Source organism: Danio rerio, chromosome 18 (genome assembly GCF_049306965.1).
Source record: "Danio rerio strain Tuebingen ecotype United States chromosome 18, GRCz12tu, whole genome shotgun sequence".
Taxonomy (NCBI): domain Eukaryota; kingdom Metazoa; phylum Chordata; class Actinopteri; order Cypriniformes; family Danionidae; genus Danio; species Danio rerio.
In genome coordinates, this window is record NC_133193.1 from 21616540 (window position 1) to 21633527 (window position 16988).

The window sequence follows — 16988 nt, forward strand, 5'->3', positions numbered from 1 at the left end:
GATTTGAAATTGACATATCTTTTCATTTATTGTTTGTTCTCATTAAGATTTTGTGAAAATGTAATTATTTCATGTAAAAAAAAGTGCTTTATTGATGTAGTGTTGAATAAATGAGGTAGGGGTGTGTGATGTATATTGGTACCATATTAGTCCATAATGTGAATTTTTATAGATTTAATAGTTTTCAGACATTACTTTAGCTAAAGGTATAGTTCTTGATTACAATAAATAAGAAGGTTTTATTTAATTTAAGAAGGCATTTGGTATATTGATTATTATCATGTACACATTTGCTTCAACATATACAAGCAAATATTTTGTGCCAATAATTATAATTGATATTATTATTATTTTTAGCTTTGCAAAAATGTTATTTTTGGTCAAATTAACTACAAGAAATAGGTCTTCTAAGCAATTATTAACCTCAATTAATATAATTTTTAACATTTATTACATTATTACAGCCCAAAATTGTACTTGTTAATGTCATGTAATAGACTTGAGCTGCATTTAAATAGTTTGAGCTACAATAATTTATTTCATGATATGAAAATAATCCTTACACATGGCCGCAAATTTTAATATTACAACCTAAATTGAATGTGTTAAAATTGATTTGACTTCATTGCTAACCCTGTAAAATGTGACTGTTTGTTTAGCTTCATGTTTGCATTGTGGATTAGTTTTGTGGGTGGAAGCAGTGAAAACGTATATTTGCTGAGTAACTAATGTGTTTTGTTTTCATCGCAGTCTCAAAGTGGAGTACGACAAACTGGCCAATGAGAAGACCGAGATGCAGCGCCATTATGTCATGGTAAGATTAGCCAATATGTAAGCTGCCATTAGCCAGTAGCTGGGGTGAAGGTAGATTGTTTCGTGTTTCTCTCTGTATGTGTGTGTTTTAGAATGTGTTTGTGAAACCCCCTCTGGTGCTTTTAGTTCAGCCTCCTGCTTTATTAAAGGGCCCTGACTGACTGCTCTTAGCCTCGGGCCCTTTCATACTGCAACCCTTAGCCGTAGGGGTCAATGACCACTGCATTGTCCCCTCTTCTCTCTCCCCCCTCCTGTTCCCCCCCTTCCCTCTACCTCCCTCTGTGTGCGGATCTGATTATTCTCCAAGGAGACGCTGCTCTCAGACAAATGCACGGCCGTAAATTGGGTGAGGGGTGATGGAGGAGTGCCAGAGGCGTCTGTGGGAAAATACTCAATCGCAGCAGAAATCCAAAGACTCTGCAGCGTTCTGTCTTTGATAACCAGATTTTACGCACAAACAAACGGCTACATAAATTCAGTGTTAATCTTAATCACAGGCTTAATCATTTACACAACACCAAAGCCCTAAATTCAATCGTAGACGTTCAGGAGATCAAAACAGCCTCATGTTAGGATTTATGATAGGGAGAGGAAAAACAAAGCTTTTCGCGGTGTAACTAAACAAGGTTAAACTGTGGAAGTGTATTCTCTTATCTTGTGTAAACACGCGAGCGATGACTTTAACCAATACCCAGGGACGCTAGTTAAACATTCCATTCACAGGAAAAAGCATGTCAGTCAGAAAGGAGGAGGAGAGGTTAGGTAAACACCATGTCGAATCCCCACGCTGACTGTTTGCAGTTGATAGTGTCAGAATCTAGACTTGGAGAGGACTGCACTGAAATCACTCTTTTCATTTTAATCTTCTTTTTATCATTGTTGTTATAATTGATTAGGTGTTTCTGTAGCAAGGTGTCATAATTGGGCAAAAGTTCTGCATGATAAAGTTTACCTTCATTATACTATCAGGATTCTCACATTCTCGCACATTCTAAAAAAATGATGATAAATGTAAATACGCTGTCAAAAAAGATTAGATTGTGTCCTGTTTTTATATTTTTAAGATTGTTTTACAGCAGTTGACTCTCACTAGTTTGTTTATATACAAATATTTCATATTTAGAACAAGTCATTTGGTGACAAAAAAAAATGAAGGATCACTGTGCAGCCTCTGAATCAATAGTCATTTTAAATGTTCTGCTTTGCCACTATTATTGCTACTTTAACCATTTGTCAACAAAACTTTTTTATTCCTTTAAAAGTGCTCAGCATAGATGAGTACACCCTATTTTGAAAATGAATATTTTGATCCATTTCTCAGTGAATATAGGCAATGTATTTTGGTGCGTTTAAACAAAACAGATTTATTAAACAGATATATTAAATAAAATTATATTTTAGTCACTAAACGCGTTTAGAAATTGAACGATAATTAATAATATTAATTAATTAATTAAATTAAAGCAAAATGTTGCAAAAAAACTAAATTTTTCCTTTCCTTTTTTTTTTGTTTGCTTCTCTTGGTTTTTCGTCGTTGAAATTTGTATTTAAAACTTTTTATATCCCAAATTTGGCTGTACTATTTTTTAGACCGTTATCTTAAGTTATTTTGTTAGATAAGCTGCAGTTTTGGCTTCTGTACTGACTAATCTAATGTTTATGCACAAATATAATATTGTATAGCTTCCTATTCATTCATTTTCTTTTCGGCTTAATCCCTTTATTAATCTGAGGTCGCCACAGCGGAATGAACCGCCAACATATCTAGCATATGTTTTTACACAGCGGATGCCCTTCCAGCTGCAACCTTTCACTGGGAAACATTCATACACACTCATTCACACACATACACTACGGACAATTTAGCTTTACCAATTCACCTATACCGCATGTCTTTAGACTGTGGGGGAAACCAGAGCACCCGGAGGAAACCCACGCAGACACAGGGAGAACATGCAAACTCCCCACAGAAATGCCAACTGACCTAGCCGAGGCTCGAACCATCAACCTTATTGCTGTGAGATGACAGCACTACAAACTGCGCCACTGCATCGTCTAGCTTTCTATTAAACATATGAATTTAAAATTATTATATACGCTGAGCACTGTATAATATCTGAATAAAAATAGAGCACTATTTGACCCAAGTTATATAAAACATTAAGTTATGCTAGGGCTGCACTACACTGAAAAAAACTTTTCACTTTCTGCAATTTATATTGTGATTTCACATGATAAATTAATACTTTTCGATTGATTGGGATGATTTTGGTGGGGAGTGCATTTGCCAATCTACAAGCAGAGATAAAGTAGAGCAAATATACAAATGAAGAGGGTAGTATAACACTATACAGGTACAGCAATAAAATAATCAAATGTACACTAAAGCTGTATATTCTTCAGTGTGTAAATAATTAAGTACAATAATTCTTTGTTAAAGCTACAAAAATAATAGTTCAGTTGTTTTAAAAATGCTTTAAGCTAGCTTGAAATGTTTACAGAGGTCTGGAAATCTCAATTGAAAAACTTTTACTTTTTACTTTATTAAACTGAAATGAAAATTATCATGTGTTCTAAATGATTGTACCTGGTCTTCTACAATCCTGATTCCACATTGCATGTCTTGTGATGTGACTATTTCCATATTGATTCTAAAACTATATATTGTGCAGCCCTAAGTTAGACACTAGCGTTCAAGATTCTTTCTATGAGATTAACCTTTGTTAATTGAATGTGATGCAGACACCAAAATAAGACATCTCGACTTTGACCCATAAATGTTGTTATTTCCCATTTCTGCTTGGGTGTAGTTTTTTTTTTTTTGGTCCATAGTATGGGAACTCTGACCTAAAACCAAGTGGGATTTAAATTGTATACTTTCATCAGTATCACACAGAAGCTGTGCAGATGTGAGGCGCTGTTATGGGACATGATTTTGAAGTGTGCATCAAAAGCCTGTTCTCCTCTTTTACCCTCATGTTTCACTAGAATCTGACTTTCTTTTCCCTACTCTCTGATGTGAGGTGAAAATGTTTGATGTGGCTTGGATTGAATAAAAAAAACTGAGTATTTTTCATTTCTCTTTCTTTCAGTACTATGAGATGTCCTATGGGCTGAACATTGAAATGCACAAACAGGTATGTAGCCCTTTGATCCCTGTTCACACAATCTCTGAGTCACAGAGGAACAGTGCGCTGTGTGTGTAGACGTCAGTCAATGCAGTCACGCTGGTGTGTTAGGAGACAAGTGAAGTGCACTCCGTATAGATGAGGAGACTGTGGACTGTGTTCTTTTGAGCAGCAGTTAGAATCAGGCTAGAAGTCAGGACATTACAAGCACACACACACACACACACACACACACACACACACACAGTCAAGTCTCTTTTCCTGCTTGTGCTGAGTAGAGTGTGGTCAGACAGCTTTGATAAGATTAAAGTCAGGACTTTGGCAGGAGGGGCCGTGTGATTTAATGACTAAAGGGAGCAGAGTCTGTGGAGTCCCTATTATGTCAGCACATTTAAGACACCCTTTATAAATTAACGCTAAGGGAAAACCCGTAAATTCATTTCCTCCAATCAATTTTTACCCTGCAATTTCTCTAAGGCTGCAACTAACGTTTATTTTTTTTACATTTGATTATTTGTTATAGTAATATCCAGTTAAATTAAAGGAATTTCATTTCTTTTCCAGTAATCGCCTGAAGCTAACAGCATGGCCACATGAAACTGTTTAACCTATTAGGAGCTTCTTTGAAGCGATGGGCAGATTGTGATCTTTTTCTCTGCCTGTTTTTTTTTTTCTTTAAAAGAAAGTTGCTGTTGTTTGCCAATGCAATATTGCATCACTTACAAACATTATTTGTGCAATGCACATTTATTTTTTCATCTTACATTGATTTAATTATCTGTCCTAATTTTGTCCACCTGACTACTTTAAAATAGCTTTCAGGCACGTAGCCGAGGGGAGTGTTGTTTGGGTGATTCGGAAGACCCACCCTCACTGACAAAGGTCCAAAATCTTTTCTATACATACTCATTTGTTTTATTTTAACTGTTATGCCATCATAAACAGTTGAAATAACCCATAGAAAAAGTCTTTAAGACCAAACGGAATCATCTGTTGGCTGTCGCTTCGCTGTGTAATCTGTTTTGGCCATTGCAAACAAATACTTTTCATGGGTCCAACAACCAGCTGCAAGAAAACATACAATCTGCCATAAGTGAAGTCATCTTTATCTACTGTATTGTTTTTAAACGGAGGAAAGATCTTACAAGTAACTTTTATTTAAATCTTAGACCTTATACTTGCAACAAATGACCAATAAAATGGTGTGAAGCACCATATTACAATGAATTTGCATACTAATTTGGCTATTATATTGTAAGTTTTTAGGAGATATCATTGATACATTAAAATTTGTGGTTTTGATGGTCATTCCACATGCTAATCCAGCTAAAAATAGTGCTTAAAATGTCACTAAAATGCAGTATTTTACAATTAAATAAAAAATAAGGTGAATTACTGCAAAAAGGTCCACTTTTTGAGAAAAAAAAAGAACCACTCCTTTCACCAGACTGGCAATGGGCCTGGCTTTTCAACTGTGAGATTCTAGAGGCCACAGTATACTTTGTTTTAATGCATTTGCAACGTATAGTGGGTGTGACACAAGTTTCATCAATAGATCTTTTGCAAATGCATGCACCACCCAACCTGTCACCATTGCTTTGATTTGTTTTCACATATCTTTGTTTGTGAGGCATTAACACCAGCATTTTTTCAGTTAGAATAGGAACTGAGCAGACAGAAACTAAACAACAACAAACTTCTGAAAACTACCAGTATTAATGAGTGCCCAAAGTCGTGTGCAAGTTTATTTTAAAGGAATATAAATACATTCTTGAGCAGACGCTAGACAATTCTTTCTAGTACACTTGTCAAGCAACTGTGTGTGAACACCACCAAATGGAGGACACTTTGAAAGGCCGTGCGCTCAACTGTGCAAAAACAAAGTATATTTTAGGCTTTATCCACCATATTTACAAAAACTAATCTGATATGTCTTGACATTATTGTGATACATCGCACATTTCCTGTCCTCTAGATAATAATGAGATTGTGCTGTGCACCAGATGTAGTTAGGGCACCTAAGAGACAACCCAGCTCCCTCAGCCGCTCCCCTTCTCCACCTCATGAAGGTTAATGGCATCAGGGAGGAGCTGGTGGTTGGCGATCCATCAGTGTCCACAGTGTAAGTCTCTGCGCTCCTCTCTCTGTCAGGCCCCTTGCCCCTGCGATGCCTCCTGTTAACCACTTATCTCCCAACCGTCAGCTGAGGGACAGAGGAGTGAGAGAAAAGGATAGAAGGTGGGAGGGCTGGCCTTGTGTAAACAGGTTAATCGACTGATCCATTTTAGTGCCTTGACTTTTATCAGGAACCGCCACAGAGCCCATGGATGCACTATTGAATAATTCATCCAACGCTGGCTTTAACTTGCTAAGGAGGAGGGAGGTAACTGTGTTCATATGAGCAAACACACAGGTCCAACCCTTTGATCCAGATCTTTTGATCCTGGTTAAACTGAACCCAGAAGCAGATGCCAAGTGGGGAGTGGTTAACCAACCGAGTTGCGTAGATTTCCGAATCTGCACCGGATTCTTGTCTGCACTGTGGATTTAATTCCAGCTGCCAGGCAAACCATTCCCTTCTCCATTCAGTCGTCTCTAGGCACTTTGTATTTTAAACAGTTGTGGCGTAATGCGGATTTCAGGATTCACGCTAGCATCTGATACCTGCAGACTGCCATAGCAAGGGGGGAAATGCAGATGTAATGGCAGCTGCTCCATGTCAGTGAGCCGCTGTGATGACTGAGGTGCACTCACAGCGTGGCTTGTTTTGTGAGTTTTTCCTCACCTATTGTGAGACTCTGAGGGAATCTCCTCCCCTCTCCTCGCTGTCAGACCTAGATTGAGCCAGTCAGGCCCAGCGTGACACAGGGACGCTGATAAATGATTTATAAGGGGTGCCCTAGGAAGTGTTTGCTAACTGTTGGATTGTCCTTCTCTATGTGAGCCAAAGCAAACTGACTGGCTCAGCGCGGTGAGTATACAAAGCCTCTGTTTAAGAGGAAGCAGGGTTGGGAAACACAGGCCCGCTCCATCACGCTGTTTATGGTGTTTGGGTCATGAATCCAGGTGAACCTGTACAATGACACTCCAAACACATGCATAATAGAGCAGGGCGTAGTGTGCGAGACGACCAAAAACAGCAACAGAAAACACAAGCTTGCCACCCGTGCAGACCTACAGTCCAGCTTCACTAACGCCGATCAATGCAGGTAAATTTTAATGCCAGTTTTAACAGCACTGCAAGTTAACAACCCTGTTAAGCTTGTGCGCTCACCTCTGGCACGCACATATATAGACCTTGTTATACCTTTACTACTGAGCATGAGGCTGTCAGAGAGCATTACCACCCTCTCACCCCAGCAGAATACAGGGGCCCATCAACGCGGCTAGGTCAAGTATTGTTTGTGATGGAGACACATGCCTGGAAGGGCCAGTTGTTTTCCTCTATATTCAATGCTCATCAGCATCTCACTCCATTCTGCTGGCGCTGATGGCAACAGACAAATAGCTTTCAGCATGCCATTGACAGCCTGGCCCTGGAGTGCTCTTGAAATGGTGCTAGACAGGTCCGAGTACCTGTAATTGTGTACCAGAGCGTGAAGCTTGCCACTTAAGAGGCAGGCTTTCATCTGCTTAAAGTGACATCCTATTTTTATCCGCAGTTGTAGCTAAAAGCTCTGCTTGTCCAGCTCAATGCACAGCACGGCTTTCATCATAGATTCATACATTACGGGTGGCGTATGTCTGCTTTTTAGGTACGTCACCGCCATCGGACATGTTTTCCCCCGACACAAGGATTGTTTTTGCAAGATAAAGCATGAAGCTTTAGAGTGAGCGTCAGATAAGGCAACCCTTGACCTCACTCGGCCAGCTGTCAACGTCGCGTTAAGCCCTTAAGGAATGTGTTCGATGCTCTCCAGGCCTCTCAGCAAATCCTGTCAAATGTTAGGCTGCTATTGACGCGGTTTATCTCGGCAAATAAGGATTATACACTGAGCTGGCTTTTCAACCAGCATTTTTGTTGATGCATTCTTCTAGTAGTGTAGTTGAGTGTCTGAAAGCTAAACTTGTACACTGCTTCGATCCTGTTGCTTTGAAATGCTATCACCCGGCCTCGTCACACCAAGTTTAATATAGCTTTCGAGAATGCGTAAAGCTGACACTTTATGGACTCTGCGCTGTATCGATTCTTTTTTTTTAAAGATTGTAAACATTTCTTTATTTAATTTAGTTTTTATTTTAGATTTTCACTTATAACTGTGGCCATCTGGTTAGGCATTTCTTTTTATTAAGAAATTAATTATTGTATATACTGCCATCAGACACTTTTAAAAGCACTTAAATGACTAACAGCAATATGGTCAAACATATATTGCGCAATCTCAGATCACATGGAATGGTATGGACTAATATGTATAATCTCAGATTATGGTCGTTTTATGGAATGTGTTTTATTTTATGGTCTGCTGTGGTATTTATTTAATGCTTCGCAAGGCTTTACTCAGTCACATTTCGCCTATGGCTTGACCTGCCACATGTCTGTATCCCTTTGATGGGAGGGAGCGAAACTTTCTCGGTGTTACAGAGTATGTTGTAAAAAAATATTGTGTCTGGCTCCTTCAACTGCTTGGCATTTTCGGCAATATGTTATAAATAATTTCCTGGTCGGCGCAGCGCTGCGTGTTTGCCATTGAAATGAAAAATAGAGCCAAAATCCCTGTGATGTGTTTGTGCTCCGTTCTGGCCCTGGGTTGAACTGAGCCTCATAAATTCTATAGATGATGTATCTGTAGCAGAGTTATTTTTCAGAGGCTTTCCTCCCCCTCTCCTTTGGTCTCAGTCAAAGCCAGTGCCAGACCTGTGATGTGAGCTCCTTTCATCACTGGAAGAGGCTGTGATGTCGGCCGTGCTGTGTTCCTGCTGGCGTCTGATGATGGAAAGGAAGAGGGATGGAGTACATCCTACTGTAGCTGCGTGTTGCCTTTGGGTGGGGAGGCCTGGCTTTTGCCCCCCAACACCCCTGCCCTCACACCTCCTTTTACTGTCATGTGTTCTCACAGCGACCCCACATCATCCTCTGCTATCGCTCGCCTTTTTATCCACCATTCGTGTGCGGTACTCGTCCGATCGACAAGCTGAAAATTCAATTTAATGACCTGCCTGTGTGCACGTAATATGATTTTACAGGCTGTTACGGTCAAGCTGAGGTACCATTTGCATAATGATCGTCGCGCGATAGGAGATGGGGCCTGCTCGGCTACTGTTGCCATGGCGACGGTCAGGCGGGTGGAGAGAGAATGAAGGTCGGGTCCCTGCGGTGGGCTGGATGAAGGGGTACTTGGGGGTGGGTTGCTGAGAAAATGAAAAAGGTGGGGTCTGGGGAAGGCAAATAGGCATTGGCCTGACAGGACTGGATGCAGTCCACCTTTGTTCATTGGTTTGCGGGGATACGTTATTGCGAACATTGTATTGTCATCTGTGACCATACAGATGTGGGATACATTATTATTATTATTTGTGGCTTGTTTTCTTTGAATGAATATGCTATTATTAAATAGGTTGTTTTTATCACGTGGTTCTGGTGGTGCGTGAAATTCAGATGGAGGGCAGGAAGTAAAAAACTGAATGGAGACATATGGAAAGTCCTTATTTTTGCATATTTCATAGGAGATATAAATAGAAAATAAGCACATATGTTGGACATGATCGGCCCTATAATGAAGAAGACAGAGTTTTCTACTACACTAAAATATATTTGCCTGTCATCAAGGCAGTAGATACTGTATAAGCTACATTACATGACAAATAATATAGTAAATACTATAGTGTTTGAAAGCTTATACTATAGAAAATTAGTTGAATTAAACTGTCGTAGTAATTATATTGTTTCTGTGGTACAACACAACTGTAGTAAGAAACAAATTATTCAGGCTTTAGTTTTCCTTGTGATAGATATTAGATCTAATAATATAATTATATAGAGTTTGCACTAATGTTACAGTATTTACCACAGTTTATCAGTTTAATTTACTACAGTATTCTCTAGCATTCATAAACAGAGCTGTACACATACACTTTACTATCTGGTTCAAAAACGTGTATTATAAATTACTATTACGTTTTTTCCTCATGCGGATATCTTCCTGACATCACGAAATAACAGATGAAGGCATACAAAAGGGTGGACGTATAGTCTACATTATTATCTATTTATTTTTGTAAGGTGGAATTAACTTAATGATCTTACCATCAACAAACATTCACCTCTGCTGCGCATATAGACGTTAACGATACAGTTGTTTTATTCTGTCGAAACTCCAGTAAAGACATGGATTATTGCAAAAAAATATGGAGATTGTATTGAAGCGATTACATGGCAGGGTACATTAATTACATGTGTGTTGGTGTTTGTATCTGACTTGTATAACACATTAACATATTTATACACAAAGTTAGGCCTGTATGTAATCTTTATTGGTGCCTTCAAAAAAAGTTTGTACACATGGATGTATTCAATACATGTTTATTACATGCTGATTTTCTTCTGTTTTTCAGCCAGTTTCTCGAAATTTCCCCGCTTTGTGAGCAAAAACTTTTGGAAGTCTATAAAAGCTGTTCGGCATTTCTCATTTTGGCTGATTTAAACAATTATAAAGAACATAAAACAGAAACATTTTGATGTTCTGATAGCGATTGTCATGTAGAAGAACCACTTCCTGTACTCCATCTGATTTTTGCACGTCATCATTGACGTCATGTGAAAACAGCCTATATAACAATCAACAAAAAGGCTGGAAATCTGCTACTTAGACCATGTGTGTACAACTTTTAGATGCTTTAAATTCATAAATTTAGAATTTATCAGACTCCTTTATTGTGGTCAGCCCTCAAGTCGTCTGCTTCCAACATGTCCTTGGGGACTGTCTACATTATTTAACATCTGCTAAACAACAGGAGTTGGCAGTCGTTTTGTTGTGGAGACATATAAAAATGAAACCACTTCTGCGAGCTTTTCTTTTTTTAGTGGAATTACATAATCTGAGGTGATAATGGTGGAGGTGTAAATGTGAAGTTGCGACCGCTAAAGAAAGTCTCGCATGCTAGTAGACTGTACCTGCAGGGTGACGGCAGCTGAAGTGCTGGGCTACTCTTAACACAGCTCCAGCGTATCTGGCTTGTTCTTCGTGTGGTTTGGAGTATACACTCATCGCAGCTGTGCTCTCTCTCTCTCTCTCCTGGGCTCTCATAATGTTTTAAATATTTCACATGTCAATATCACGCAGTTTGGAGTGTGCAGAGTCAAGCGGTTCTGATTGCTGTGGTAATTGGCTTAATCGTTGGGAAACGCTAAAAAGGCTTAGTGGTGCTCTTTAACAGAAGTAAATTAACCCTTTTTTAACTTTTCCCTCTTCCTTTTCCTTTTCCAGACCGAGATTGCCAAAAGGCTCAATGCGATTCTAGCCCAGATTATGCCTTTTCTGTCACAAGAGGTGAGCTTTATTTACATTTTAAAGCTTTATTTTGTTCTGAATTGTAATGTCTTATTATTTAAGAACTTTTCAGATTTTTATATTTGATTGGACTGTTTATTGTATTTAACCTGTTGTTTTTCTCCTGTTTCAGCACCAACAGCAAGTAGCACAAGCTGTTGAGCGTGCAAAACAAGTGACAATGACCGAACTGAATGCTATCATCGGGGTACGTGGACTTCCCAATCTGCCTCTCACCGTGTGTATACCTCTTTAATTACTTTATTTCACTTTAAGAATAAAGGTAAACCTGCACGGATGTAGAACCAAAGTAACCATAATAACAGAGTTAAAGATTCATTTTGAAATCAGTGAATTTCTTTTAATTAAGTGCAGGTTTGCCTCTAAAATGAATGCTTTTTGTGACGTTTTAATGTGCATGCTTGCTGTTTGCTCATTGAAATATATTTGTGAATTGAGTGAGTGTATGTATTTCACTAGTCTTTCTAGGTTTGCTAGATTAGTGACTGACATTGCGTTATCTGTAGACTTTCCATCATATACCAACTGCAAACTATATTAGAAACTGGTTTAAAAACAGTGAGAAAACCAAGTGATGTGTAATGATTGTTTATGGCGCAATAATGAGGTGTCGCGTGTTTTCCATTGCTTTCATTTACCTCTTGACCCCCAGCGGAGTTATTGTTTATCGAATGTACAGCTGGACTGTTGACCAAGCTTTATTTAGTTCCTTCTATATGTGGTGCGAGTGTCCCCAGAGTCTGCATCTAGAAGCTGTTCAGAGCTTTCTTTAGAGGATGGATACCTTTAATTAGATCAGGTTTTACAGGGGAGGCTCATTCCTCTCTGCTGACCTGGATTGCATTGGGAATTAACAACAAATAGGATTTTGCACACATCCCTGAGCTACTACAGCCATTGCTTTCTTAGAAACGCCCACATCTGCCTTCTAACAATCACTTATCGACCAGGGGCAAGTGACCTGGATCTTTATCATTATGTAGGGAAAAACAAATCTGACCCCTGTGCATCCAGAAGTAAGGCTAGCTCTGATTACATATGTTGACCCTGCTTTGATTCCTCTTCAGCCCTACAGCTGAACAATCTGATAATGGTGAGGTGAAGGTTTGAGGGTAGCTTTGTGTTGTCTGATATCGGAATTCAATTAGATCCCTGAGCATTGACACTTACTCCGAGATGATTCCTGAAATCTGAACAGGCCAGTGATGTGGTAGCTCTTAAATGCAATCTTATCTTTAGGAATGATCACTTTCTTTCATTACAGCAGACCTACTTTGATGACTCCTATTATTTTAGAGCCTTTAAGAAGTAGGACATGTATAGCTTGTCTGAGAGATTTCTTTCTTTCTCTGAGTAGTATTTGTAATTCACACAGTAGACAATGTGTGTGTGTGCACTTTCACGCAGGTGCCAGAGTCCTCATAAATAGTATAAGGCAGAGGTGAGATGTGAGCTACACACACACATACTCGCTCAGAGCAAAAACCAGCATCTCTTATTGATGAACCTCAGGGCCGGTAATAGGATGCATCTAGGGCAGCGGCTTTTTTTTCTGCTGTGCTATGACTTTGATCAGAGGTCTTAAGATGGCCTTCTCTAGCAGCTCAGCACTTTGGCCCTAACCGTGTGTGTGTGTGTGTGTGTGTGTGTGTGTGTGTGTGTGTGTGTGTGTATGTGCGTGTGTGCGTGTGTGTGTGCGTGTGCGTGTGTGTGCGTGAGCTAGCCCTGTTTATTTTTGAAAAGAAAAAGCCTTTCTATCCCCATTTTATTTTTTCCTCAGTTCTTTCTCCCCATGCTGAACTTCCTCACTGTTTTGTTTGGATTAGTCTGAATATCAGGAGTTTATGGCCTGTGGTTGGCTTTGGAGCTCATAGTGGTTGGGCTCGGCAATGTATTAAATTTTCATGATTTGATGGGTGTATAAAACCTAAGCATCTTAGTTTAATGGTGATTTTTATTGTGCAGGCCCTTATGATGTCTGTGATGTGGAAAATGCTGACAGAGTGGCTGAATCAAGTGATTTAAAAATGGAATTCTGAACCAATCATTTGGTTACACTTGGCAAAATTGTGGCAAAATAAAGGACTACTGCTACTGTTCTTCTCAAAGTTGTAGCAATAATAATAATAATTAATAAAAGGATTTCAACATTTTCTATGGAATAAAACATTTTTTATATTTTAATATTAACAGGATTAAAGTAATTGGTAAAAAATTATTTCATAAACTTCTAAAAATGTAATTGTTGTCACAAAATCTCACACATTGTCACAAAGTTATAGAATTACATAAATGTAATTGTTAAATATGTTGAATACGCTCCATGGTTTTTGTTGTTTAAGAAATTCCAAAAAAAATTAAATCAAAACCTTATTTACAGTGCCCTACATCACATTTATACCATATGTCAATGCTTCCCACACATACACTTTACATCGGCGATACCCCCCCCCTGTTTTTTTTGTCACACATATCACATATTAGTAAAATAATATTTTACTAGATATATTTCAAGAAACTTCTATACAGCTTAAAGTGACATTTAAAGGCCCAACCAGGTTGATTTGGTTAACTAGGCAGGTTAGGGTAATTAGGCAAGTCATTGTATATTGATGGTTTGTTTTTAGACAATCAAATATATAGCTTAAAGGGACTAATAATTTTGTCCTTAAAATTGGTTTTAAAAAATTAAAAACTGCTTTTATTCTAGCCAAAATAAATCAAAAAAGACTTTCTCCGGAAGAAAAAATATTATCAGACATACTGTATAAAATTCCCTTGCTCTGTTAATAATCATTTGGGAAATATTTAGAAAAGAACAAAAATTTAAAGTGGGCGAATAATTCTGACTTCAAATGTAATTAATTCTTTGATCTAAAGGATTCAGATAAAATTTCTATGTACTCTGAGAGGAGGAAATTATGTCTAAACTGGCTGCAAAATGTTTGTACACGGTTTATGTTTGTAGGCCTTATTTAAATAACCGGAACTTTTTATTCTTGTAATTCTTATACTTTTTAGAGATTTTTATTCCATAGGTGCTTTTATTCTTTGTCATTTATTTCTCATTTGCTGTATATATTTTTTTTATTTGATGTTGATATTTGCTTCGGCAATACTGTATAAAATGTTTACCTGTCAGTGGGTGCACATGGCTCCTGAATAGAGGATTTGTTTTTTTGTTTCAACAGTCTTTAAAAAAGAGTTCTACCCATTGAAAAGGAACTGTTTATAATAATAAATATAAATATTGTTAAAAATCACTTTTTTTGCGTGTAGTTAACAATGTGCAGTGGTTAAAAGTTGTGTTTCAATCCAGGTACACCAGCAAGTATATTTCAAGCCTGTGGGAAGCACTGCATTTAGTCCAATGGTAAAAATATCAAGATATAATTGTTTGACCTTTTACCTAGTCCTGTAAGTGGGCAGCCTTTTTGACTGCCAGTCATTTGCTGTGAGTGTATAGGTAGATCTGTATTAAGCCTGGCCCCCCCTGTTGTGCTGTGAGGCCAATTAAGTGTGTTTGTGGCCAAGAGGGCGAATCATGGGGCTTTTTGTTTTTCGAATTCCCCCCCAGGCATGCATGTTGCATGGTTACATCACTCTCAAGATGGGGTTGTTTAACATACACACCTGAGAATAGAAGCAGGCATTTGTCTGATTTAGCCACTTATCTTTTTTATATGTCTATTGTTAATTGTTCGCACTGGGCCTAGATTCATTGTTTTGCTGTAAGAGGGAGAGATTAGCACCAGTTGAGCCGGTCTTTATGCAGGAATATTAAATTACTGGAGACATTTTATTTCTTTATTTTCTTGTCTTCATGGCCGGGTCTCTAATGAGGGTTCTCTTATTGTCCATGCATATTACACATCAGTGGCTCATTAGCTGGAATGAGCAGGGAGGATTCTCCCCCGTGATTCAACGGCTTCTTTAATTTCCCATGTGGTCAGTCGTCATCTCTGAAGCCACACACACACACACACACACTTCCCCCACTTTTTTTTTTTTTACTAGCGGTTCACTTCACTTCCTGACACATCCACACGAACATCCTATCACCAACACTGTTTCTCTCTTACAATCACTCACTTCCACTCTTGTCTCACTATCTCTCTCCTTTTCTCTTGCCCTTTCACTCTCTCTTCAAGAACATGCGCCCACCACCCACGCTCAGTGCCTCGGTACACACACACACACACACACTCCCTTATCACATCTCCTCACAGATCCACACTCTGAGGCACAGCTCATAATTGGCTTGGCAGCTCTGTTGTGTTGGGGAGGGTAAGGTTGCAGGTTCAAATCCCAAGCGGAGCTCTTCTATATACCATTCGCTCTCCTGCCAATCTCAAAGGCCCCGAGTCTCAATATACAGCCAGCTGTGCAAATAATCCGCAAAGCTGTTAGCAATTATACTTACCCCGAATAAGGGCCTGTGATGGACATCTTAATAATGATTTACCCACTGGAAAAGGGCAAGCTTTTGGAGCATTCCAGACTTATAAATAAGCCTTTCGTATTGATATTTACTTATGGCATGGCATTAATGACCTGCTGATAATTCTGAAAGGTTGTACCACCGTGATCGCCATACATAGCCAATAACATCTACCCTTTCCACGTCAAGCGGAGAGAGAAAAAAATAAAACTTTTCAAAGAATGACCGTAAATGGTCATTGATTGACTGGTGAGGTCTGTAAAAAGTTGGGCGGTACGTGCTCTAACAGCCATTTGAATAATTCATTCTTCCTGTGGATGCTAATAAATTGTAGAGGCTGTATTTTTGTTGTTTTTTCTTCACTGGTGGCTCTGCTAAGTATTATTTAACCTTGCTTTAAACTGCTCGCTTCCCAAGCTGAGTGGTTTTTAACTCTCATCAGTTTCCTCCAAGCTTTTCAAATATTGATGGAGGTATTGGAGGCTTGAACGTGTGCCAGAACAGGACCCCTCGCTCTTGGCCGCAGCCACTCGACACAAACGCGCACACACACACAAAAGCCGAGCCCAGCTGCTGTTGGAGTGGTGTTTAAAGTTTGGTTTTCTCGAGTGACTCATACTTTGTGTAATAACCAGACCCAAATGTGAGGGGAGTAAATATAGCCGGCCAACGTTTTGATGGGGCTAAGGAGCAGGTGGTGTTAAGCCAATGAGCTGACAGCAATCCAACGCCTGCTGTCTTTAAACTGTATCTTAAATAGGGCTTGACGACTCTCTTTTGGGGAGTGTGTGGCTGCGAGTGTTTTATTATTTAATGAGTGAATTTGCATGCTTTTTGGAATGAGATTTCACACCGTTCATTGTGGTTAAGCTAGGAGAACCTGATACTTAGACTGACTAAATGTTCTGTAATATTTTGGATCGCATTTTCAGGTTTAGATCCAATCAACATAAAGGCAGGGTTGTTTGACTAGCAAGCATGTGAGGATGTAAATATTCCAGGGCCCCCTCCTGTGCTTCTGAGTTGGTCTCCCAGAAGCTGTGTGCATAGTTTGTGGCATGGATTTCTCTGCTCTTTTCCCTCTGGCCCACTCGT

General features: G+C 39.0%; 1 protein-coding gene across 11 annotated transcripts in view; it reads left to right on the forward strand.

Moving 5' to 3' along the window:
• Positions 1–16988, forward strand: part of tle3a (TLE family member 3, transcriptional corepressor a) — a 31602-nt gene that overhangs the window by 2076 nt on the left and 12538 nt on the right. For all 11 annotated transcript variants that reach the window (XM_073928833.1, XM_073928838.1, XM_073928834.1 and 8 more), the window contains 4 exons: positions 751–814; positions 3906–3950; positions 11369–11431; positions 11565–11669. In XM_073928833.1, coding sequence (XP_073784934.1) covers positions 751–814; positions 3906–3950; positions 11369–11431; positions 11565–11669 — 277 coding nt within the window. The remainder of the gene's footprint in view (positions 1–750; positions 815–3905; positions 3951–11368; positions 11432–11564; positions 11670–16988) is intronic.